The 25,640-nt window shown below is 48.3% G+C and overlaps 1 protein-coding gene and 1 long non-coding RNA gene across 5 annotated transcripts in view; one reads left to right on the top strand and one right to left on the bottom strand.

Annotated features, from left to right (window-relative positions):
• STUM (stum, mechanosensory transduction mediator homolog) overlaps nt 1-22,433 on the bottom strand; it is a 65,906-nt gene extending 43,473 nt beyond the window's left edge. Inside the window, exons 1-2 of one of the 2 annotated variants that reach the window (XM_019659058.1) lie at nt 21,970-22,433; nt 6,321-6,581 (exon numbers count right to left, since the gene is read on the bottom strand). In XM_019659058.1, coding sequence (XP_019514603.1) covers nt 6,532-6,581; nt 21,970-22,171 — 252 coding nt within the window. In that variant the 5' untranslated portion in view covers nt 22,172-22,433 and the 3' untranslated portion in view covers nt 6,321-6,531. Of the gene's footprint in view, nt 1-6,320; nt 6,582-21,969 lie in introns of those variants that run through there. The other variant, XM_019659057.1, reaches the window with a different exon arrangement.
• Nucleotides 22,434-22,518: 85 nt separating this feature from the next.
• The window catches only part of LOC109391469 (uncharacterized), a 51,263-nt gene continuing 48,141 nt past the window's right edge, over nt 22,519-25,640 (top strand). For 2 of the 3 annotated variants that reach the window (XR_002125818.1, XR_002125817.1), the window contains exon 1: nt 22,519-25,128. This is a non-coding gene — a long non-coding RNA (uncharacterized LOC109391469). The remainder of the gene's footprint in view (nt 25,129-25,640) is intronic. The other variant, XR_002125819.1, reaches the window with a different exon arrangement.

The following is a 25,640-nucleotide window of genomic DNA, read 5'->3' as shown; positions in this document are numbered from 1 at the left end:
GCTGCCTGCAGACTCCATGCTGTGAAGGAGGCCTCCTACGAGGGGCTAGCTGAGGCCAAAGGGATGAGAAGGGACCCTGATATATGGAGACACCTCAAAGGACCAGTAGCTGTGGTCCTGTCCTGGGGACTCCTGGGGGCTTCTCATAGGGTTTCTAAGAACCACTGACTTCACCATTCCCTGTACAATGGCTCCAAGTTAAACATGCTTTAGACCACATCCAACCACAATTTCTCTCCTGGAAGGCCCCACTCTTCTGGTGCTTCTACTAGACAGTTCAGAGCAAGGGTTCCAGGGGACAACATTCCCTCCCCCGCCCCCCGGTTCCAAAGGCACAGAAGCCTCAGGGGCAGGCCACCGCTAGTAGCAGTCACCCCTGGGTTCTTTCTCCTCCCCCAGCCCCAGCTTAGGAGCACCCCAGAGTGCCACAGCTGAAGTTCCCAGAAGTGTTTCTCAAATCAGTTTCTTTTAAAAAAAAACGCAAGTTCCCCAGCCCCACCCACTCTTACTACTACTAAATCAGGCTCTCTGAGGGTGGGAGCTGGGACTCAACATGTAACAGGCTTCCCAGGGGACTCGGATGCACGCTGAGGTTCGAGAACCGCGGTGTAAGGCCACACATCAGCCATGTCCATGGCTGGTTATTCCGTCCCCAGATTCCCAAACACCTGTGAGGAGCCAGGCACTGTACCAGCCCTGGACGTGCAGTGCTGAGGGTCCTGCCTCAACAGGTCTCCAGTCTGGAGGGCCGCTGGTTCACGCAGCATGACGCCTCCCTGAGCTAGAAGGGGAGGGCCGGCTTCACCCCTATACCAGTTCCAAGGAGGATGATAATATGGAAGATGGCCAACAGGTACATGAAAATGTTCAACATCACTAATCATCAGGGAAATGCAAAGCCAAACCATCAGGAGATATCACCTCACACTTGTTAGAATGGCTATTATAAAAAAAAAAAAAATTTTTAACACAAGAAATAACAAGCGTTGGTCAGGATGGGGAGAAAAGGGAACCCTTGTGCACTGTTGGTGGGAATGTAAATTGGTGCAGCCACTATGGAAAATAGCACGGAGTTTCCTCAGAAAGTTAAAAATAGAACTACCAAATGATCCAGCAAGCCTAGTTCTGGGATATATCCAAAGGAAATAAAATCTCTATCTTGAAGAGATATCTGCACTCCCATGTTCATTGCAGCATTATCGTCAAGATATGGAAACAACCTAAATGGGTGAATAGATTTTTAAAATGTGATATATTCAGCTTTAAAAAAGAAGGAAATCCTGCCATGTGCGATAACATGGATAAAACTTGAGGGTATAATGCTAAGTGAAATACGCCAGACACAGCAAGACAAGTATCCCGTGATCTCACTTACGTGTGGAATCTAAAAAAAAAAAAAAAGGCCAAACTTCTAGTAACAGAGAATAGAATGGTTACCAGAGACTGGAGCGTGGGGGGAAACGGGAGAGTTAAAAAAAAAAAATCCTTTCGAACCAGGGGGAAAAAATGTAATCTTCACTATATCTCAAGCACTATTCTAAGCACTTTATGTGTAATAGCTCGTTTAATCTTCAGAAGAGTCCTATGACGTGAGTACTCTTATTATCCCCATTTTGCAGATGAAGAAACTGAAGCTCAGAGAAGCTAAGTAACTGGCTCAAGGTCACTTAGCTACCACATAGCAGAGTGGGATCTAGGCCCTCAGCAAAATAAAGACGTTATACCCAGATAAAGAGTCATCAGGATTCGGGGAAGCACCCCAAAAATAAATAAATAAACTCTGGATTTCTGGCTCTACGTCATCAAATGTCCTTTTGCTCTGGAACCCACAGGGGACCTCTCCCTCCCTTGGCCCCACCAGCGTGGCCTGTGGTTCTGCTCCTACGTATTGTTCCCTCCCAAAGAATGAAATCTTCCTTTTCCTGGCATGGGGGGCAAGGGCCAGCCCTGGCTTCCCTGTGCTCCGGAGCATGGAGGAGCGTCTCAGAAGGCAATTCCCCAGGGCTCAGCTCCACACCGCATTGCATGCCTGGGACTTATCCTAAGTCGAGGGACATGTGGTCCTCCCCAGAGCAGGGGCAGTGGCCACCAGAGAGGGCCACGGGCAGAAAGGCACCAGTCCTAGGGCCACAGCCTTCTTCTCCCTGCCACCCACCAGCCCTAGCCAAGCTGCCTGCTACTGATGCATTATTGGGAAAAAAAAAAAAGGAAGTGTTACATTAAATGTGTGTTAAGAGAAGAGGCTGGAGCAGCGCTGCAGGCACCGTTCTGGTTCTGATTCCCACTCAGGACAGGCCAGTGAGCCACTTTCCGACAGCTTTCCATGCCTAACTCATCTGGGCTATCTCAGGGCAAACAAAAATGCCTGCAAAGCTCCCTCAGCAACCCTGGAAGGCATCGCTGCAGGGCGGCCGCCTGGTCCTAGACAAGCCACCCCACCCAGGGTTGATGGCCGGTGCATTCCCATGTCCCAAGCAGGGACGGCCCAGCAGCAGAGATGCTCTCCCTCCATCCTGCATCCTCAGTGGGTCTCAGCCAGGTCACTCTCGGAATGAGCCTTGCCCCAAGCCTCACTGCTCTAGAAGCACAAAATGTCCTCTCACGCCTCTCCTCCATCACTCTTTCTTTTTCAATAAACACACTTAAACAAGTCAGCAACGTCAGCAGCAGCTGCTGTCGCCACAAAGTCTGCAGACTGGACGGTTCACGGGCCTTTTCCCGCTGTGTGAGGGTGACACTGTGAGTAGGAGCTGGTGTTCTACGCCTTTCGACCTTGTGCAAACCTCTGAACACGCCCTTGTCCTGTGCACGTTCGGGGCACCAGATGTGCAGGCTCACGCGTGCACACACACACCAGGCATGCAGGCTCACACGTGTATGCACACACAGATGTACAGGCTCACACGTGCACACACTAGGTGTGCACACGCAACCTCTATTGGGCATTGGAGTTTGGCTTTCAAGGAACGGAGATCAGCATTCCGTCAGACAAGAAGCCTGGCACGTCCTCCTCTGGGTGGCCCTGTTCGAATTTCCGGCACCACATAAGTTATAACAGTCAACATAATGGCTTTCTAGTAATCATTATTCCTTATGATTCATAATGCTGTATGATTCAAACCCCTTGGCTGTGCCCAGGTGCTCAATTAGGCAGTGCCTGGCGCTGAGTGCCTGGCGGGCTCACAGAGCTCTCGGTGGAATTATCTCACACTGACACACTTCCGCCTTTAACTCCTTTTCGTGGACATTTCTTTTCCAAGATGTTTTCAGTTATTAGGAAATTCTCTCTCTCTCTCTCTCTCTCATGCTTCTCCCTCGATCCCTTTGTATGTTCCATTTCCTGGGAAATAACGTTGAACGGTGAAGACCCTCTGTGAACCAAAACAAATGTCTAGGCATCATTGATAAAAAGTTTGGTGCCATTGGGACCATCCACCTCTTTTTCTAATTAAATCTGCTTTTCCTCCATCCCTGGCATTCAAGATGACTATAAAACTGTTGCTCATTCAATGTTTTCTTGTTTTGCTTCACAGATAATATTGCCATGTTTTTACTACCTATTATTTTCCATTGCAAAAGGCTCAGCATTTTAGCAGTATTGTGTATGAAATGGGATTTTTTTTTCTTTTGACAAGAATCTGTATAAAAGGAGAAAAGAACCCTCAGGGTCTTCACCACCCAGGGTATCTGCCCTTGAAACCCATGTTTGGGGAGAGATTGCAGGTCACCGGACAGGACAATTCACTAGCAGAGCATGGATCCAACACCCTGTTGACTTCATCCAGGAGCACGCTGGCATCCTTCTCGCATAACCAGGTCTTCTTCCCAGAGGCCTCTCCTGTGAATTGTGTTGTTCAGAGAGCTGGGTCTTTGCCATAACATGGACTCTTGGAATCAGATTTGCAGCATTTGAGGGAAACAGCAATGGGCTGGTTGCCAAATGAACCACCTACTTCCCTCCCCCCCTCCCCGCCCCCCAACACTGCACATCAACCTCAGCCTTCAATGTGCAAAAATCCCCGCAAAAAAAATCATGTTTATGGAAATTATATCACCATGGCAACTGTAAAGGTCTCACAAGTATTTTTAAAATAGCAAATTACCAAAACTCCCTTAGAAAAATCTAAAATCTGTTTCCTGACGGGCATTACTGAACATACAGATTCTAACAAACAAACACAAAATGGGTTTTGTGATCTGATGGCCAGAAGTCAGTAAAAAGGGCTCCTGACCCTGGATTAACTGTGACACAGGGTTGAATCTGTAAAAGCAAAGTTAAATACTCCCCCCCCCCATAAGAGGTTGCACTTTCAATTTATTCTGGAAAATGACACCAAGATCTTCTGATACAGAAAAATGTGGGTAAGAGACCTGAATTGCTGAAATACTAATTTCTTACTTTCTATTTTCACATCACTGATATTATTATTACCTTCCCCATTCTGCAAGATAATTCCATTTTTAACTCATAGGTTTCTAGACGTTGCATAAGCTTCTGCCGCTGTGATTTAGCCTGGCTGAATCTCTGTTATAAAACCTGCTTCTCAGAAGTGTGCACACAGATCACACAAAAGGGGGGGGAACCCCACAGATTCAGAAGTATCCAACTAGAACTTCTTTGCTTTTTAAAACTGTCTTTGGTATGGCTATCAAAGGGGATCCTGTTAAGTAGATGATGCACTAATTTTTGGTGTCTTTTGTGAAGACTTGAAACGTACTAGGCGTATTTTGATGACTCTTCTCATAACAAGAAATCATTGGGACTTTAACAACTCAGACAGTGGAGGTTCTTGTAAGTAGAGGGAGAAAAAAAACAAACATCAAACCACGCAACAGACCGTTATTCTTTAGCTAGTCTCCATCTCCAAAGAGGGGTGGGGAGCAGAAGGAAATGGGGGACAAAAAGCAAAATGATAGATCCTGGAGAATGAAAAGTACATGGGATTGCGACGGTGATTTGTGTTCAATATCTTTTTTAACACCAAAGGGTGAGGAGGAATAGCTGTTACAAGGACAAACAGGCCTGGCAGATGTTGCATCTTCCAAAACGATCATAGAGATAGAGAAATATCCTAAAGTTGCTTGCAAATGGTGAGCTACTTCTTGAAGGGTGGCTGGTCTGTGGACTCATGTGGGGGGCGGGGAGGAGAGAGGTGGACTGAGTGGTGAACAGGTAAGAAAAGACAAGGCTCCAGGGTAAAGGGGGGCAGCGGTTCCTGGGGCAGCAAAGCTTCCAGCTACCTGGGTTTCCTGGGAGGACAGGGAGCAGAACCCTGGCTTATCTCTGGGGAAAGTGCTGGGCAGGAGGGCAGCCCGAAGATCTCTGAGCCAAGCCCTAGGGGCGGAAAGTGCCCAGAGAGGAGCCAGGCTGGTGCCTGTTATTAAGCAAGAACATGAAAAAACCATAAAAGAAAATGTGGGAAGAAGATTCCTGGTTTGGACCCCCTGGGGCGTCACAGCTCTCCAGCCCCTCCCTCCCCCGCCTGGCTCCCTCCCCGGGGCCCACGTGGGAACATGGCATCTCACGAGCACCGAGAGCCATTTGGAAGCTGGACACCCACGCTTTTCAGACGGCAGGAAGCTCTGTCTCCAAGTGCTGGCTGTTCCAGAGCTTCCAGGAGGAAGACTGTTAGAAACCACCTTCTTCAGGAAAGGGGAGGAGTCAGGGCAGGGGGCGGGGCTGTGGGGGGCAGTAGTGGTGCCAAAGAGGTGGGTCAGGGTCCCACAGCCCAGTGGGGTACTGGAAACAAAAGTCTCTGTGCCAGCGGGGGGTACCTGCAGGAAACACGCTTGAGCCCATAGCAATGATGAGTGGACCATTCACAGAGGTCCAGACAGGACCAGGGAACCCATCAGGAGATGAAGTACTGAGGATTAGAAACAGCGGGAGGCCATTCCCACTCCTGGGCCTGAAGGCACAGGGAGAGAAAAGTGAATATGAATATGTCTGAATATCAATATGAACATGTCTGAATCTGGAGAGGGTTGGGGTGGAGGCATGGGGGCTGCAGGACAGAGGCCATGGTCACAGACAGGGAGCAGAGGAGCCAACCCCCAACCTCTCTCCTCCTTTCCTCCATCCCTGCCAGTGCCTCTCACTGAAGCAGGTAAGCCAGGCCACAGAGGTCAGCCGCCCTGCCCAGAGCAGGCCAGGGAAGGGTCCAGGATGGATAGGGACTGAGAGGCGGGAAACAGGGGCGTAAAAAGGCAAGATTCACTCCTTCAGAACATGAGATCAGGCTGCGTGCTTCCGGGCAGAGCCTCCTGTGACTTAAAGTCACTTTCTGACTTAAAGGCACACGGTGCAGAGAACCTTGATCTTATTTCTTTTACTGTAATATCTCAGCACAAACAAGGAGGCAAGAATAATAACCACCCTTGCTTCAGATGGGTACAAAGTGGGGCCTGGACAGGGACAGAGAGCACCATCGGCCAAGGGTGCTGTTATGACAAAGCTAGAATGAGAAGCCAGGGCTCTGGCCCTCAGCCCGGCAGAGGCCACACTCTTCCACCCGGCTCGTTATCAGTCAGTCAGCAGGTATGGCTGGGATCCTGTTGCGTGTTCTGCACTGGACCACCCACTAAGGGAAGATACAAAAGAGGTGTAGTCAAAGAGCTAAAACCAACCACATGATAAATTAGAAAAGCCAAAATTATAGACCGGTAGGTAGGCAACATAACCCAAAAAAGGAGATGCTTGATTTTAATGCATCTTCTACCCATCACCCTACCCCTACCTCCTATCCCCTACCCCCTATCCATAGTTGGTGTTGTCTTCAAACTTATGTTAAGAATCATGTGGGCTGGCTGACTGGCGCATTGGTTAGGAGTTGGCTTGGGACGCCAGCTCTGAGCAGCAGGGTCCCGGTTCAGATCCCACATGAGGGCCAGTGACGCTGCGCCCTCTACAGCTAAAATGGTGAACAACAGCTCGACCTGGAGCTGGGCTGCTATGGGTCACTGGATGGCGTAGGCTGCAGTGGGGCTGCAGTGGGCTGCCATGAGCTACCGTGAGTGGCTGCCAGCCAGCACAAGCGGCCGGCAGCCAGCGTAAGCTGCCACAAGCTGCCATAAGCATCCATCCAATGGCCGGCGAGCGACTGCCTCACCCAGGAAGAGCGCAAAGATCACAATACCAACACGGGCCAGTGAGGCAACGTCCTCCACAACTAGACTGAAGAACAAAAGGACAGCAACTTGTCTGTCCCCCTCCCCCGATTCCCCAACGCTGTTCCCTCCCCCAATACCCCAATAAAATCTTTAAAAAAAAAAAGAAAAGAATTATGTGTGTTTTTCTCATGATTGGTGGTGGTGCCGATCCCCTGATGTCTGGGGGGGGGGGAACCCCACGCAGAATATGAAATGATGGGATGCAAACAGCATTGGGAGACATAACTGCTCACCCACTCCCTTCCCCGGGTCTGCCTTTAAGGAGTGCTCTGGTTGATCTCCAAGCATCCTGACACAGGGCAGACCCAGCTCTCGAGTCCTCAGGGGAGCCCACACCAGGAGATCTACAACATCTTGCGACATTAGCTGCATTGGGCTTAGATAAAAAGCTAGTAAGGAACATAAAACACACGGGAGTCCTACCCAAGAGTGGGCCCAAGCAATGTGATATCTTGTGAAAGCCAAGGCTTTTCTCTCCTTTAGCCCACATCAATTCCCAGGCCCCTCTTCTCAGGATGTATGAGACTCAGAGTCCAGCCATGACCACTGAGGCCCAAGACCAACCAAACCTTCTGGTCAAGCCCAACCGGCGAGCTCTGGTGCACCATCCACTCCTCCCCTCCCCTTTTCTGCCTTGAGCTTTAGAACCCCAGCAACTGGGCCTAAAATGGTTATGTTTATTTCTTTCCCCTTTTGAGTCAGGCCACAGAATGATTCCACTTGTATGTTCAGCCCACATGACCCCTCAGGGTAGCCAGAGCTAAGGAGCAGCTCTGCCATGCTGTCCTGGCACGGCGCAGTCATTGGTTGTTGGTTTCTTTGAGGTTGTTTTCTTTGAGGTCCACGAATGCTTCTTGGACTCCACTGAGAAGTCAAAAGGAGGAATCACTAAGAAAAGAAAGAATTCTCCAAACAGCTCTGTAGCATTGGGATGTGGTCCAGCTCTGGCTAAGGCATTCAGATTCCTGATCGGTCCCCAAGGATGGCTACAAATGTAGCCCGTTTAGTCCCAACCAGCCACTGCAAAAGGGAACCTCGTTGTGGGCACTGGCTTCAGCCTCCTGGAAAGCTCACTTTCATTATGATCAAGCCTGTGCTGGTGGAGCAGAGAGAGGTTCACACTTCCAAGTGGTTCCCCAGGTCCCCCCAACCGTCCCAGTCCTCCCCCCACAACTATTTTCTGTCTCTGCGGATTTGCCCATTCTGGACATTTCACAACAATGGAATCATACAATATGTGGTCTTTTGTGACTGGCTCTTTCACCTAATACGCTGTTTTCAAGGTCCAGGGAAAGTAGCTTTGTTCACGCAGTCAAGATGCTATCTAGTTTCTCCATGGTATAATTTTTTCCCCTTGCAAGTTATAAGCATTCTGTGGAGAGACACTTTAAGAACATGCTAACATCCCGCTCCTCATCAAAACTTTTCCCTAGATTTATTTTAATGATGATTGCCCAAAACAATCTTTCTGAAAGCAGTTTACTAAGATTGAGCACCCCCACTATTCCGCCCCCATCTCCTATTTATCTGTCATTAGCTATACAACTTGAAATGATGGGTGATCCTGGCTCTCCTCGGTACCACTGTGACTGTCCCCAAAGACCTCCCCAGAGAACGGGTCCTCTGCCCCTGCAATGGTTCTGCCAACATCTCTCCTCTGCCCCGTGTCCCTCCCCCTGAGTGACCAGTACACCAAGGACTCCTCAGAGACACAGCCCTGAGAACTGTCCCTGACTTCCCTCTGAGCTGGGAAGGCTGAGAAGTGACAGGAAAGCCTGTCCCTTGGGTAAGGGCTCACTAGGTTGAAGGAGCCAGGACCTGCTCTCGGCTTCACCGCCAGAAGTCAGTATGATCTGTATCTTTGCTTCCACAAATGCCTATTGGAAAAGGCTAAGTGCTGGGGGAGGCAGAAGGTGAGGCAAGCTTAGCCCCTGCCCTCAAGGAGATGATGATTCAAGGATAAGAGGATTAAGACAACAACAGAAGAACCAGAATTTTAGGAGAGCAACAGAAATGTCCTAAGTGGCCCGACAGTTCCAGGAAGGAGTGGTCAAACAAGGCTCGCAGAGGAGGGGCACTGGGGTTGGCCCTGAAGGCTGGGGAGCATTTAGATGATGGTGACGGAAGGAGTTCCAGGAGAGGTACCGCAGGAGCAGACACGCACGGGCACATCACGTAACAGCAAGTTGCCCAGTTCGACTAAATAAAGGCAGAGCAAGTGTAGGTGAAGTTCATTGCATCCTTGGGGGCCCAACGTGGAAGATGAACTTAGCTCCATGGACGATGGGGAGCTACTGAAGATTTCAGAGCCGAAGAATGAAATGATCAGAGCTGAGACAAAAGCAGGGATGTGCTTCATCTGCTAACACAGAGATCTATAAAAACTGTAATGTAATACCATAGCCACACTGAGCCAGGACCCAGGAAGGCCCACATCCATCTGAACTGTTGTCGGTGCTCCCTTCTGCAGCCTGGCCTAAGGGTGACACTTCTCAGAGCGATGCAACACCCAGGGCCAGAGCCCATCTGTCCCCAGAGGGAGGGGCTCTCTCCACCTCCTAAATGCCCCCTGTCGCAAGTTATGCCACTGGCGCCGTGCTATTACATTTTCATTGAGAAAGCTTTCCATCTTGGCGAGATGCTTCTTTTTAAAACAAAACAGAAAATGAAATATGACAACCTCCCAAACAATGTTTGTTCCTGAAGCCTCCAGGCTGCTTGTGTCTTGCCCATCTGTGGCACCAGTGTGGGCCTCGCCTTCCGGGACAAGGATTCCTACACTGGCAGGACACTGAGACAGCAGTGACACAAGGTTCCCATCCCAAGCAATCACTCTTCCTCAAAAGCACCTGTCTTGCAGTGTTCCTGTCACATTAAGCTGCTGAGGTTCAGGAAAAAAAAAGTGGTCAACTAGTGGGATTGGAAGACAGGGCACGGGAAGGAATTTGCTACACCTTGAAAAAGTGACTTTTACGGTACATAAATATATCTCAATAAAGCTGTTATGGGGGGAAATAAAGCCTGAGCAGTGAGACGGTAATGCACATGGCAGGATCCGATGTGGTCACTGATAGGTCACGTGTCCTCTTCTGCAGCCATCATCAAATCTTTATAAAACACCAGTGCATTACGTTCAACAAGTAAGAAGCCATCCCCTACAAGGCCTCGGGCTTGTGTAAGTGAGGGTGAGATTGTGGGGAAGAGCCTTGGGTACTAGAGGGGGCCTGTCATCTGGAAAATGAAGGGGTTGGAGTGGCCCTCTCACTGCCTGGCCCTGGGAAAGTTGGACCATTTTCTTTGCTGAGGTTTCAGGACAGGCTCTTCTCCACAAACCCCAAATTATTTTTGGCCTTGGGGTCAAACTTCTCGGTCTACAAAAACCAAAGTACTCAGCTCCACCAGAGGTCCCCACACATTTCAGGTTCCAGGACAGTCCTGGTCTCATGTCCTTTTATTCCTTTCAAGAAAAATGCCTTCTTCAATGTCATCAGGCCTTTCCTAATTAATCCCTGCGTTCTGCCTTTTGATTAGGAAGACACTGTCCCCTCACCATTGCCTCAACGTTTCCCTAGGATCATCATTCTTAATTAACATGGCTTAGAGAAATTGTGCTCAGCCAGGGCCGCTGAGACCCAGCACCCAATTCTCACTGGAAAGGTCCCAGGCTGAAGACACTCCTACCCCCAACATACATCCTAGTAAGGCCACCCCACCTTGTCCAGGTGATGGGGCTCCAGGGCTGTAAACCACAAGTATGTGTCTCAGAGGTAGATGAACGAGCCACCTGGACACGTGAAGCCGGGCTGTTCAAACACGGCCCTGGGAACAATCCTCTAATTTTCACAGGAAAATAACAGGAGGTAAAGCTTGTGGGGGCATTTGTGTGTACATGCATGTGTGTGCACACACACTCGTTCACCAGTTTGATGTTCCCACATCCTCTTACCCAGCTGTAAAGTCACCCTCAGAGATGCGGCCCCCACGCAGCACCAGGGTTTGGCGAGTATAATGGCAAACCTCCCACCTGGTGTGGTAAACCAAGCCCTAGAGCACGTGTGCTCTTCTCCATCACACCCAGCGTGTCAGGTGTGTGAGCTTTGGTCGGCGCCCAGTAGGGATGCCCAGGTCTCAGCTCTGGGAGTTGCATGGAACCAGGATGCTGGAAAAGGCAGAAGCGCTTATCGGTCTGAGCCACTCTGAGGAAAAACCCAGGACCGATCTTGGGAACCAAGGAAATTTTGCCGATGTTTACCAGTCATGATAACTCTTTCTGACCACGGAGTGCTTTCCATTAACAGAACGTAGTGACTGTGTGCGGTGGCTGAGCGGGGATTATTATTTCCACTTTATGGATGGGGAAACTGAGACTCAGAGCGGTTAAGTCACCTGCTCAAGTTTTCATGCTACCGAAGAACCAGGACTAGCTCTGAGGTCTCCTAACTTCTAGTTCACCCCACTTTCCATGACACTTTGTGGCTTTATGAATCTGACGCAGAACTGGAACGTCAGTTTAGTGCCATCCAGGTCACTCTGTGTAGCTCTTGCACATCCCCCCAGTAGCCATTTTGCCAGGAAAGCAATCCCTCACTGCTATGGGCCCATTAGACGGATCCCGGCAGCCATCTTTGCCTTTCCTCCATGAAGTGCACACCCACTGTCTGCACTTATCACAGTCCACCTTCCCAGCAGATGGTCAGCTGCTTGAATGCAGGGACCATGTCTTCTTTGACTTTGTATCTCAGCTTGAGCACAGACCTGGCACACAGCAGGAACACAGTGCATGTCTGGTGGGTGACCAGCCATTGAAGGTACTCAGAAGTCAGCTCTCCTCTGCTCAGCACTTGGCCTCCACTTGACTGAAACACAAACTTCCTCAGAATCATCTGCTGACTGATCACGTCTGCTCCCTACAGCAACTCGGTTACTTGCAACATCTCAGAAGAAATATGGAGGCCGTTTATGTTACTGAGCCTGACCTGGTCTCCTCTCAAAGTGTCGCTGCCCAGGCTGTGACCCAACCCATGATAGGATGCGTCTCATGGGAGACTGACTGAACAGGTGTCACTCGACTTCCAAGAGCGACAGGGGAGCCTCTAACCCCATGACAACACTTGGCACAGTGACATTTATACATTGGATTGTAAATGACCTTGCAGTGTATATGTAGATATAATGGTGTAACCATGACAGTCCCACATACTTCATACTTTACAGGACTTCACCATTGTCAAAATACTGCCATATTTGAATTAGAGCATCATAACCCTGTGAGGAGGGTATTTTTTCAAAACAGTGTTTATTCAGTTGCTCCAATGATAAAAGTCATACATTTTATGCTCATTTTAGAACATTTTAAAAATAGAGAAAAGTACAAAGAAGAAAATAATCACCCATATTCCCACCAACTGTTAACATTTTAATGTATTTCCTTCCAATATTATCTACCCACCTACCTAGCTATCATCTACCTTATATTTTCTAATTTTAAGATTTCATTGATCGGGCGGGCCAAGTGGCGCGATGGTTAAGAGCTGGCTTGGGACGCCAGAGGTCCCCGGTTCGGATCCCACATATGAGGGCCAGTGACACTGCCCTCTACAGCTAAGATGCTGAACAACAGCTCAACTTGGAGCTGGGCTGCCATGAGTTGCCGGCGACGGCGATGGGGTAGACTGCAACCCCTGCTGCAGTGGGTTGCCATGGGCTACCATGTGTAGCCAGCAGCCAGCGTGAGCAGTCAGCAGCTGCAGTGAGTGGCCAACCAGAAGCAGCAACCGATCTGCCTCACCTAGGAAGAGCGCAATGATGGTGCCGACTTGGGCCAGTGAAGCAACATCCTCCACAACTAGACTAAAGAACAAAAGGACAGCAACTTGTCTGTTCCCCTTCCCCCAATTCCCCAGCGCTGTTCCCATCCCCCAATTCCCCAATAAAAATCTTTAAAAAAAAAAGATTTCATTGATCATAAAGCACACCATTAATTTAGCAACAAGTTTTTAGGGGGAAAAAATGAAAGAAAGAAAAAGTATTATTTATCTCGATATCAATGATAATACACATCTCTAATTCAGAAACACCCAAAATGTGGGTAAAAGAGATTCCTCAGAATTAGGGAAATGAAAAATATTTGAGATCATACTGACAGCAAATTTTCAACCTTCTTTCCCTTACACCCTAAAAATTTCTACCACATCATCAGAAACTCTGTGTAAACACCATTTTAATGGGTGTATAACATTCTACCGTATGGATAGCCACCATTTATTTAACCATTCTTCTAGTGTTATCATTTGGGTTTGTTTATAATTTTCATTGTTATAAATAATGCTTCGTGGTACATCTTCATGCATAAATTTTTGTCCATGTTTTTTATTGTTTCCTTAGGATGAATTCCTGCAAGTGGAAAAACTGAATTAAAGGGTAGCAACATTTTAAGACTTTGATATAATTGCTAAACTGTTTTCCAGGAAAAAAAAAGTCCCAATTTACATTTCTATCAACAGAGTATAAAAGTCCCTTCTCCTTCCCTATCATTGATTTTTATCCTTTAAAAAAAATCCAAGTAATACATGTACACAGTTTTTAAAAAATTAAATAGGAAAAAAGGGGGCTTTTAATGAAAAGCTATAATCCCCTATTCCAGCTCTCTCACCTTCCCAAAGTCAATCACTTCTGTTTCTGGTGTTAGCACATTCATTCATTCATTCATTCATATATTCAACTTATATTTATTGAGCATCTATTATGAACCAGGCACCCTCCTAGAGCACAGGGATACAGCAACAAACAAGACAGACCAAAAACCCCTGCCCTCATGAAGCACACATTCAAGTGGGGGATACAGGAAACAGGAAAACAAAGTAAAATATACAATATAATTGATAGTGAGAATGCTCTTAAGGAAAATGCAGTAGGGAAAGATAGGGAGTTTGGGAAATAGCGGGGAGAGCCACAATTTTAAATAAGATCATCTGGGAAAATGTTATAGGCTGAATTGTATCCCCTCAAAATTCATATGATGAAACACTAACCCCCAGTACCTCAGAATGTGGCTGTATTTGGAGATAAAGTCTTTAAGGAGGTGAATAAGTTAAGAAGAGGTCTTCAGGGTAGACCCTAATCCGATATGACTGGTGTCCTTATAAAAAGAGGAGATTAGGACACAGACAGACACAGAGAGACCATGTGAGGTCACAGCGAGAAGACAGCATCTACAAGCCAAGAAGAGAGCCCTCAGGAGAAACCCAACCCTGCAGGCATCTTGATTTTGGACTTCCAGCCTCCAGAACTGTGAGAAAATAAATTTTGGATGTTAAAGCCATCCAGTCTGTGATGTTCTGTTATAACAGCTCTACAAAACTAATATAGAAAGGCTCACTGAGTTAGTGACATTGGAGCAAAGACCTAAGGATGTGAATGAGAGAGTCACACAGATAATCTTTAGGACAAGCACTCCAGGCAGAAGGGACAGAAAATGCAAAAGCCTCGAGGTGAGAAGACTTTTGACATATTCTGAAACAGCGGAGAGGCCAGTGGGGCTGGAGCAGGGTGAGCCAGAGGGAGAGCCGTAGAAGATGAAATCAGAAACACAGTGGGGGCAGATGCTATGGAGCTGTACTGTCCAATATGGCAGCCACTGTGACTAGTGGGCTGGTCCAAACTGCGATGTGCAGTAAGTGTAAAATTCACACCAGATTTTGAAATTTTAATACACACAAAAAAAGGAATATAAAGTATCTCATTCATAATTTATATTGATATGCACTGAATGATAATATTTTGGATATACTGGGTTAAGTAAAACATACTGTTGAAGTTAATTTCACCTGTTCCTTTTTACTTTTTATAATAAAGGTACTAGAAATTCTTAGATTGCATCTGTGGCTCATGTTTTATTTTTTATTGTTTGGAAAGTTCTGACCTAGGGCCTTGTGGGTCAAAAAAAGGACCTGAACTTTCACCCTGAGTGACATGGGAGCCATTGGAGAGTTTCCAGCTAAAAGTGACATGATCTGACTTACTTGTGTTTTAAAAGGATCACTCTGGCTGCCACGTTCAGGACAGACTCGAAAGGGTGTAAATAAAGGGAAGCAGACCATATAAGAGGCCATTGCAGTCATTTAGTAGATGGAGGCTTGGACCAGTGAGGTAGAGGCAAATGATAAGAAGCAGTCGGACACTGAATAGATTTTGAAAGCAGAGCCAAGAGTATTTCCTGACAGATTGTGTGCGGGGGTGTGAGAAAAAGAGGAGTCAAGGATGAGTCCCAGTTTTTGGCCTGAGCTTCTGGAAGGATGCCATTTTCTGTGATGGGGAAAGATGGGGGAGAAGCAGGTTTGGGGAAGAAAATCAGGAGTTTGGTTTTGGATCAGTTCAGTCCAGGATGCCATTTGGTTTCCAAGGGGAGATGTGAAGAAGTCAATTGAATATAAGACTCTGGAGTTCGGGGGAGGGGTCTGAGCTAGAGATCTGGATTTGGGAGTCATCATCATAAGGATGCAATGTAAAGCCAGGAGACTGAGCGTGATCACCAAAAGGAGTGAGTGTAGGCTGAAAAGAGATCAAGATCAAAGAGGAGATCAAGATCAAGAAGATCAAGCGCCCTGGGGAACTCCCAAAGGTAGAGGTTGATGAGATGAGCAAAGGAAACAGAGCAAAGGAAACTTGAGGTATAAAGAAAACCAGGAGAGGGTGGTGTCCCAGAAGCAAAGTGAAAGCAGCATTTCGAGAGGGGAGTGAGTATTGGGTCCAACACTAATGAGAGGTCCAGGAAGATGAAGACAGAGAACTAAACACTGAAGAAGTTAGCACCCTGGGGGTGACTGGTGATCCTGATTAAGTACAATTTAGAAGAGTGATGGAGGCAAAACATGATTAGAGTGGCTTCAAGAGAAAATGAGGGCCGGCGGGTGGCTCAGTTGGTTAGAGTGTGTGCTCTTAACAACAAGGTTGCCAGTTCGACTCTTCGCATGAGATGGTGGGCTGCGCCCACCCCCACCCCCACCCCACAACTAGATTGAAAGCAGCGACTGGACTTGGAGCTGAGCTACACCCTCCACAACTAAGACTGAAGGACAACGACTTGACTTGGAGCTGATGGGTCCTGGAAAAACACAATGTTCCCTTCCCCAATTACTCAACACTGTTCCCTTCCCCAATTCCCCAATAAAATCTTTTAAAGGAGAGAGAGAGAAAATGAAAGAAGAGGGATTGGCAACACCAAATCCAAACAATTCTTTCAGGGAACTGAGCAGTAAAGGGGAGCAGAGAAAGAGGCAATAGACAGAAGGGGAGACAGGATAAGAGGGGCGATTTTTAAAAGATGGGAGACAATTTCCGCATGTATATATATTTCTGGAAATGAGCCCGTAGACAAAGAAAAATGGATGATACCAGAAAGGCGGAGTTCTTCTGATGTTTTTCTATTCTCCGACGAATATTTATATTGTTATTTTCATGTTTTAGCTACTTTAGACACCGTTTATTGACTTCCTACTATGATACATAAGAGTTACCTTACTTATATCACCCCTCATCTCTATCTACTCTTGTCCCAACATTATCCCAGCACATTGCTATTGTCCCATTATCTCTAGATATCACTATTTCAGTTCCTCTATTACCTTAGTAGCCTGTATTTCTTAGTCTATCAGCTACAGCAGCATCTCTCGATCCCCCACTTTATATGAGGGGGTATTCATGCCTCTACCCTTTTCATGTTAGTCAGCTTTGGTGGGTTGTGCTCGGAAAATAACAACGCTAACAACAACAAAAATTCTCAGCAACTCAGGCTTATTTCTCATTCACATGACATGTCACCCTCGGCTTCCGATGTCCTGTTTATTCTGGGAACCAGGTTGAAGAGCAGCCTCCATCTGAGACCCACCATTCTCATGAGAGAGAAATAAAAGAACAATGACAGAACGTCACAATGCCTCTTCAAGTGTCTGCTTGCACAGGGCTTATGTCACTTTCACTCACATTCAATTGGCCAAAGCAAGTCACATGCCCAAGACGGACATCAATGGGCAGGGAAGGAAATACTCCCCTCCCACAGGAGGCATGGCAAGTGAATAATTGGGAGCAGTCATTTAATCTATCACAATTCTCCTTCTCTGGTCTTCGATCTGCCAACTTCGACAAGCTATGCTTTTCATTTTATATTGTCAAGGTGGAAAATCTTTATATCCTCCTTTACATTAGTTATTATGAAACAGGTTTCAGTGCTTTGTCTATGTTTGGTGTTAGAAGATGAAAACCGCTGAGAAGCATTTACACTGTTACGACTAAGCAAATATTCTTCACTGCAGACTCGAGGAGAAGCTAAGTCCACAGCGTGCACCACTGTTCCAATGACAGACCCTATACACTTAGATAGCCTTTCTCACATGCCACCACTTGCTCAAAGTTGGGCCACATTTTTATTTACTTCATATTAGAGCTATGCCTTTCATGAAATTTTTTTTGTCTTTCCTGAAGTGACTGATTACCTCTTTTTATTGTTGGTAGAAGAAACACGTACCTCCTACACCATACCCCTAATAGCCTCCAAATTCTTCCTCACTCCTTGTATTGTTTAGAATCTTTCTATAATTTTGAAGCCTGCAGACCTCCTGATCTAGTTGCGTAGGTTACCTGATCTAATTACATAGCTTTTTGTCTTTATTGCAATTACTAATCATCTTCTGTTTTTCTTACTTTCTGGTGTGTGTTTTTTTTTAATCACAACTTTCATTTCTCTCAGTATTCCAATAATATTCTCCATTCTGTGGAATATTCCCTTCTCACACCATCTTCAAAGACCACTTTCCTGGGGCCTTCCATCCTCCCACACTAACGAAGACTGACTGCTCTCCAGGCCTACTGAACAATTTTATCCTGGGGATGCTTTTCATGGCTGCCCTGCAATGGTTCCACTATTTCCTGGATCTCATATCTTCTTTCTTGATTTACTCTGTTGTTTTGTTAAAATACATGCTCAATTAACTTCCTTAAAATGGCCAAGTAGGATGTAAACTTCCTTGGCTCTTGCCTGGGTATAAACTTCCAGGTCCAGGCCTGCCTCACTTACATATAAAATTAAGCTATTGGACCAGATGATCTCTGATGCCTATTCCCGGAGTCTAATTCTAGTTCATATGCATTCATAAATAACATACTATATCAAGGAGAAATTTTAAATGGTTACTGCGCTCAAGAAATTTACATTTAGACAGACAAAGAATAAACTCTTGAAACAGTAACAAAAAGTCAACAATACAAACAGTAAAAAAAAAAAAAAGTTAAAATAAAAAGATGCCACAAGGTAGGACATGATGAATATCAGTCAGAGCCTCAGGCCTAGAGGAAAGAGAGAGAAAAGAAGAGCCAGCCTGTGGTGCTCTTACCAGGGAAGCAAGACTTCGGCTGTGTGCCAAAGAGTAGGGCGGTATATGAGGGGCAGATGAAATATTTACGAATATTCAACAGTAAATTAATGGCCAACATTAGTGCAGCGGAATGGTTAACAGTCGATGGAAGCTCTCCTCTGTCCCACTTTCCCTGCCACCGTGAGAGTTATCAGCATTTTCATTTCACCAAGTCGATCAAGAGAGACATAAGTTTTAAACAGGAAAGTGTAATTTTACCCCTGACCAACAGACCAACTCTCTGGCCATTTGGGGGCATAACAATGAACTTTCATTACGTGTATGAGTACTTGTGTATATCCTTATAAATGCCCTACTTGTTAGACTATGAAGGTACAAGGTACAGTCAGTGGTCTTTATTAGTAGGGTGTCACTGAATAGGACTGGAGGGTGATAACTCTCTTCACCATCTTGCAGTTTTCAAATGTCTCTGTATTGTTCCAGCGAGGAGTCAGAGAACAGTCATAAATCGCTTCTCCTTCCCATCCACCCCCCAGGAGAGGAAACACCTCTTCTACAGCATAAGTGTTATCCCCGACATCACTGTTGCCTGGATCCAGAAGGCACCAGGGAATTGTAAAGACACGGCAGGTCCTGCAGACTGAATGGACCTGTGATACCTACACCAGAGAAAATTTGTGCCTTCGTGCATCCCAACATTTGCACTCTCATCCAATTTGCAAATGAAGAGAAGATTTGTAGGGAAAGAAGATTCCAGAAAAAAAGAGATCTTTGGGCCAGTGGTCTGCCCAGTTTCTAGAGAGCGGGAGTGAAGGGAGGATGAGCGTGGGGTCAGCGTGGGGTCACATGATGGATATTCTCAGCAAGGTCTAACCTAATACTACTGCTGCTAAAATACTGTTCCTGCTGCCGTCACAGCACTTACCAAATGTAAACAAAGTTTGCTGTCAATTTCCCTCAAATTTCCTCAGGTTTATGTCCTCTTGACTGATTTACTCACTGCTACATCCTCAGTGCCTAGCTTGTGGTGGGTACTCTGTGTTTGTGAAATAAATGAGTCAATGGATTGAAAGTAGCTGCATTTCCTCAAAGGGCAAAGCCAGACATGAATATTCACTTTTCACAGGATCTTCGGATAAGCCAAGAGGACCTGAAGATGTGGATGGAGAGGGAGGGATGGCCTGCAAGTTTTGCCTGGGCTGCATTGTCATCTGGAACTCCACTGTAGGTGGCGGGGGACAGAGAGATTAACAAGTTCTCATAGGAACAGTCCTAAAGGGCACCTCACACACACCCAGAGATGGGACCAGTAGTCAGCTCCGCAGAAGAGTCAAGGGCAAGAAGGCCCCACCATATGGGGAGCACTCCCTACGCGCCATACCCCTGAGCTCTATGCAATCTCATTCTATCCTCCCAGCAACCTGGAAAGGTAGGCATCCCCGATTCACAGATCAGAACCACCAAGGATCAGGCGTCCCCTTCAGCATGGAGATGGGCAGGGACCTGAGCACCCAGTCAAATCTATAATAACAACCAAAATACTAGGACAAAATGCCTGGATTCCAGCACTGAAAATTCAGAAGTCTATACCCCCACGTCTCACCTGTTTTATTACTTTTGTAGGTTGCTTTTTTTCTCCTAGCTTCTCTAAAAGGTTTCTCACAAAAATCTTCTAGGATTGTGATCTAACAAAGGGAAATATGAACAGGGGAAAGCTGGGTCTCCTAGGACAGGGGGGCAGCAGGGAGGGGGGCAGGGGGCCAGGGGAGTGGCAGCAGGGCTAAGGGTGGAAAAGGTACCTAGTGAGGTGAGATGCACAGGTGGGCAGCTGCTGCCTCCTGGGGGTGGCTGTCTCATCCAGCAGAGACGTGGTGCAGCCCCTGTTAGCTGGCATCAATTTGTTTGTTTCCTCAAAAGACAGTAGAGTGGCATTTACTTCACTGCTTTAAAAAAAAAAAGTGGAACCAAGACAATCCTGCTTATGATCATCACATTCCCAGAGAGAGGGAGAGGCAGCGTGTTTCTATTCCAGCAGGTGGGAATTTCTGATACAATTAAATTAACATCAGCTAGCCTCCTCACAATGTCTAAATGTGCAAAGAGCTGGCCTGATGACAAGGACTGGAGGGAGGGGCGCACCGCAAAAGGGGGAAACCTGCTCAGACAGACGTGCTGCTCTGGCCACCGCAGCCCCCTAGGCAGAAAGACAAGTAAGGGGAAAGTGAACACATCCTGCGTGGGTGGGTGTGGCCCTGGCCATCAGCCCCGCAGAGGCCCCTGCTAAGCTAAGAGCGAGGCCGTGAGAAAAGACGAAGTACAACAGAAAGCCGCTTCCAGCTGACCTCCCTCCTTGGGAACTTGGAGCCAGACGCTGGCAGCTCGCTGGCGCGCAGGGGCAGGCGTGCTCCTGGAGAGGGCACAGAAGTGCCTCCCTCTCCTCTCGCACGGAATTGGGGGTGGCGAGACCTCTTAGCACCAAGACAGCGGGTTCTGGAAGTCGGGGTAGCGGTGCAGACAGAGATTTGGGAGTGGCGATAAAAGAGGGAAGGTCAGAAAAACGTCTCATCCCCTCCTTTACGCACCCTTTGGCATCCCTATCTCTGTGATGGGTCTTTGTTTTAAAATTTGGGACACGGGTACCGTTTGAGTTCCTCCAGGAAGCCAGGGTGCGACACAGAATGACTTGGGTGCGCTCTCTACTTTTTCAGTAACGGAAGGGTGGGAGGGAGTTTGGGGCCACCTCTCACGTGCGGTCCAGACCCACAAGCATCCAAACTAATAAAAGCATCCCCTTGGCGCCCCGCGGGGTTGCTGCCGGAACCGCGGGAGCGCTGCAAAGTAGTGGAGGAGGCTCTCGGGCAAAAGCGTCCTCACCCGCACACGGTCCGCACCCCGTGAGTGCAAACGGGTCTGCCGGGTGTCCCCTAAGCCCCGCTTGTCCCTCTTTTCCCCAACTCGGCCGATTTCTTAGATGCCCAGGACTTGGTCGTCGCCACGCGCGGCCCGAGAGCTCCTCCTGCGTGGCCCCCCGCGCCCCTCAGAATAAAGGGCTTGACGGAGGGTGCGTGGCGGAGAGAAGGGGCAGGGTTTCGGGGCGCCTGGAGGGGAGCCTAGCAGGGCCAGGGGGGGCCATCCCCGCCGCCGCCCGCGTGCTCCAATTTTCCCAGCAAAGTTTCTGGCTCTTCTGAGCGGGACAACCTGGTTCACAGGTGGGAGAAGGTGAAAGGCGGGCGGGTGGCTCTGCGCCGCGCCACCCTCGGGGGCGCCCGCTCCACGCGCGGCCGCCACCTGCCACGGGGCGCCGGGAGGGCGGGCCGGCGGACGCACTTGCCGCCCGTGGGCGCTCCCCGAGGGTCTCTCCCCGTCCCCTCCTTGCCCGCCCTTCCGCGACGGGGCCCGGGACGCAGGGGTCGCGGCCGCCGCGTCTTACCCAGTCCCGGCACGAAAGTGTTGAGGAAGAGGCAGATGACGGCCACCGGAAAGGGCATGTAGGGGATGGCGGCGCGCAAGGGGCCCTTCTTCTCGCGGACCTGCACCACCACCCCGCTGGAGGAGGACGCCCCCCGGGGGTCCGCGGCCGCCACCGCCGCCGCCGCCGCCGCCGTCTCGGCATCTTTGTGCGAAGGCTCCATGGCGGGGCGCGCTCCCCGGGAGCCTGGCTGCCGCGGCCGGGGCTGCGGCCCAGCGCACAGGGGGCAGGGGTGGAGGGGGGGCGGCCGGCTCCGGGCTCTGGGCTGCGCGCCGAGCTCAGGCGGCCAGCGCGCTCCGGGTGCCGCGCGGCTCTCAGGGAACCCGCACTCCCGCGCCCCCGCGCACCCAGCCCTCCGCCGCGCTCTGCGCCGCGCTCCCGCACCTCCGGCGGAGGGCGGAGAGGGCGGCGTGACACTCGGTGACAGCCCGCCGACGCCCCTCCCAGCCGGGCCCCTTCCCCGCCCTTCTCTCCGCCCCCCACCCCACCCTCCTAAAAACACCACTCACAGATCAGGTCGAAGAGAAAGTGGAAGAGGAACACTGGGGGAGCCGGCTGTCCGGGTGCTGGAAGGGGTGGACGCACCTCGCCCTCTCCGCACAGGTAACGCGGGCGGGCACCGCGAATCGAGCGTGTGTGCCCGGCTGGCACTGTCGAGTCTGAGGCCTTGAATAAGGAGGAGGCACAGCACGCTCAGGGGATGGAGTCAAGAAACGCGCCGCGCCTGGTGCCTAGTAGGCCTTCAGTTCATTCTGATTTAAATGGGTTTGTCTTAACCGAGTAAAAGCGATCTCGGTAATAAGAGCGGAAAGCAGGAGACAGGTCTCCGCAAGACTAGTTAAAATGGGACTCTCCCCTACACACACACACACACACACACACACACACACACACACACACACACACACGAAAAACGGAAAGAAATGCGCCTGCTGCCGACAAGGAGGGATGCTGAGTACTATCCCCTGAATTGTCCGGGAGGAAAACCTGGAGCTTTTGTGTGCTCGACGTGGTGGCTAAAAAGCCAGCGAGGTCACAGCGCCGTCTCGTGTTGACAAGAGGATTCTGCCGTCCGCGCCTGAGCCTGAGCTGGCCGCAGGAGGCCCGTTATTGAATTCGATTTTCTGAATAATGCCGCCCTCACCTCCACACTTGGAAAAAGCGAATGCGTGAAAGAAACCGCCTCTTACGTTAGGGAAGGGCTCAATGCATTGGAATTATCCAGAAATTCAGCAAATTCAGAATAATTGGAAGAATTCAAATCCATTTCCTTCCCAGTAATCCCCCTTTTCTCCAGGAGTCACAGTGATTGAATGACCCCTAAAGCAGCCCAGGGGCTCAGAGGAAGGATGCTGAAAGACCATGGATTACTTTATGGGTATCCGAATAAAATAATTTTAAAAGAAGGTGGTCAGCAGGGATTAGAGGCAATAATGGTGCGTACACACACACACACACACACACACACACACACACTCACAGAAACCAGCTTAGGCCTGGCAGTCAGAGGTGAACAGAACTGAAAGTTTAAGTCTCTACTCAGCCACCAATTACCTATACGGTTTAGAAGAGCATTTAGCCTTTTCTAGGCTTGAGTTACTGTGACTGTAAAATCAAAGCAATATTCCATTTAATACACATGTATTGAAGGCCTAATATGACTCAGCTTCTGGGGAGAGAGAAAGGAGTAAAACCCTGACTTTAAGGATCTCATAGATGAGGGATACTAACAACTCCAAGGATAGAATTACAGTGACAAATGCCGTTACTGTGGGAAGCTGAAGGTGTTGAGAAAACATGGACCTGTCTGTGAATCCAGCTAGAGTGGGGGACGCATCAGGGAGGCCTCCCCAAGAAGGTGATACTGAGTGAGACTTGAGCAGGAACTAGAGGGAACTACCAGGAGATATGTTTTATTTTAAATACTTATTTATCCAAGCACTCCCTGCAGACACCATTCTAAGCACTTGACACATTTTAACTCATTAAACCCTTATCACAGCTCTATGAAGTATTATATATTATCCCATTTCACAGATGGGGAAATTGGAGCACAGAGAGGTTAAGGAATTTGCACAAAGTCACCCACTAGTAAGTGATAGAGCTGAGATTTGAATGCAGGCCATCTGGCTCCACAATCCATCTGTAGAACGGTTATTCAGACACCTAGAAAATAACCCACATATTTCTAACATTCTTTCACAGAGCACTTGAACGGTTTTAGGGCCACACAAACACTATTATTCCTGGAAGAAAGGATCTCAGGGAAGGAAGTGGACTTACAGCCCCCAATTCCCAGATGATTCGCTTAACATCTGGATGTTAGAAAGACATCCAAGCAAAGCAATAACATATACAAAGGCACAGAAGCTTAGAAGAGTAGGGAACATTCCAGGAATTACGATATGTCTGGGACCAGGGCTCGTGTGCACAGGGACATGAGTCGGCTCTGATGGGGTGGGCAAGAGCCTGGTAATGAAGGACAAAGGAATTTGGATTTTATCCTTGTGGCTATGTGACATCACTGGAACATTTTAAGCAGCCGTGTGTCAGGAGTGTTCCAGTTACTATTATGTATTATGTAACGAACCACCCAAAATGTAGTGACGTGGCTCCACCACTTTGTCATGATCACAGATTTTGTGGGGCTGGAACATGGACACAGCTGAGGTAGCTCTTCTTAGCTCTGTTATGTCTGGAGGTTCGGTTGAGAAGACTCAAATGGTGGCAACTGGAACAGCTAGGGCTAAAGGATTCACATCCAAAATGACTCCTCAGGCTGCTGCCTGAACTGGGATAACTCGAAAACTGACTCAGCTGAGACTGTTGGCTTGAGCACTTACACATGGCCTCTCCACGTGACTTGGCCTTTTCACAATATGGTGGTTGTGTTCTGAGAGGGAAACTTACTCAGACAGGGCCTCCAGACCAGGACCAGTAGAAGCTGCATGGACTTTCTACCCTAACCTTGGAAGTCACACAGTGTCACTTCTATGGACTATTGGTCGAAGCAGTCACAAGCCTGTATAGATTCAAATGGAGGACACCCTACCTCTCCATGGAGCAATGTCAAAGAATTTGGACCCCGGTTTTAAAACCACCATGAGATGTGGTTTTGAGGTAAGACCACTCAATCAACAGTGTGGAGGATGGAGTGGAGGGGGTAAAGTTGGGTCCATGAGAGGGGGACTCTTCCTAACTTACATGAATTGGGAATGAGGGAGGAATAGTTCCCAAATGAAAACTGATTATTATTAGCAAAGCGGAAAAGTTGAGTTTGAGGGTCTGAGGACATCCAAGCAGTGGCAGGCACTTGTTGACCAGCATGGACAATGATCTAGACAGAAATTGGATAGTTAGTCCATTTGGGACTCAGTAAAGCAATTTGGGCTGCAGATTTGGGAGCCATCAGCATATAAATGGTAGTTAAAGCTCTGTATACAAACGTGGAATAAGAAGAATAGAGGACCTGGGAGAGTCACTAGAAGGTACTATAAATTAAGCACAAAAGAAGAGGGAGAAAGAGGTTTAAAAAGGAGAGACACTAAGAATGTTTCATGGAAGCCAATAGAGGAAGATTTTGAGGAGCAGTCAGCAGTTTCAAATGCCACAGAGGGGTCAAGTAAGACCCC

Source organism: Hipposideros armiger, unplaced genomic scaffold (assembly GCF_001890085.2).
Source record: "Hipposideros armiger isolate ML-2016 unplaced genomic scaffold, ASM189008v1 scaffold_293, whole genome shotgun sequence".
In the NCBI taxonomy this organism is placed as follows: Eukaryota; Metazoa; Chordata; class Mammalia; order Chiroptera; family Hipposideridae; genus Hipposideros; species Hipposideros armiger.
This window is presented reverse-complemented; position numbering and strand designations above follow the sequence as displayed.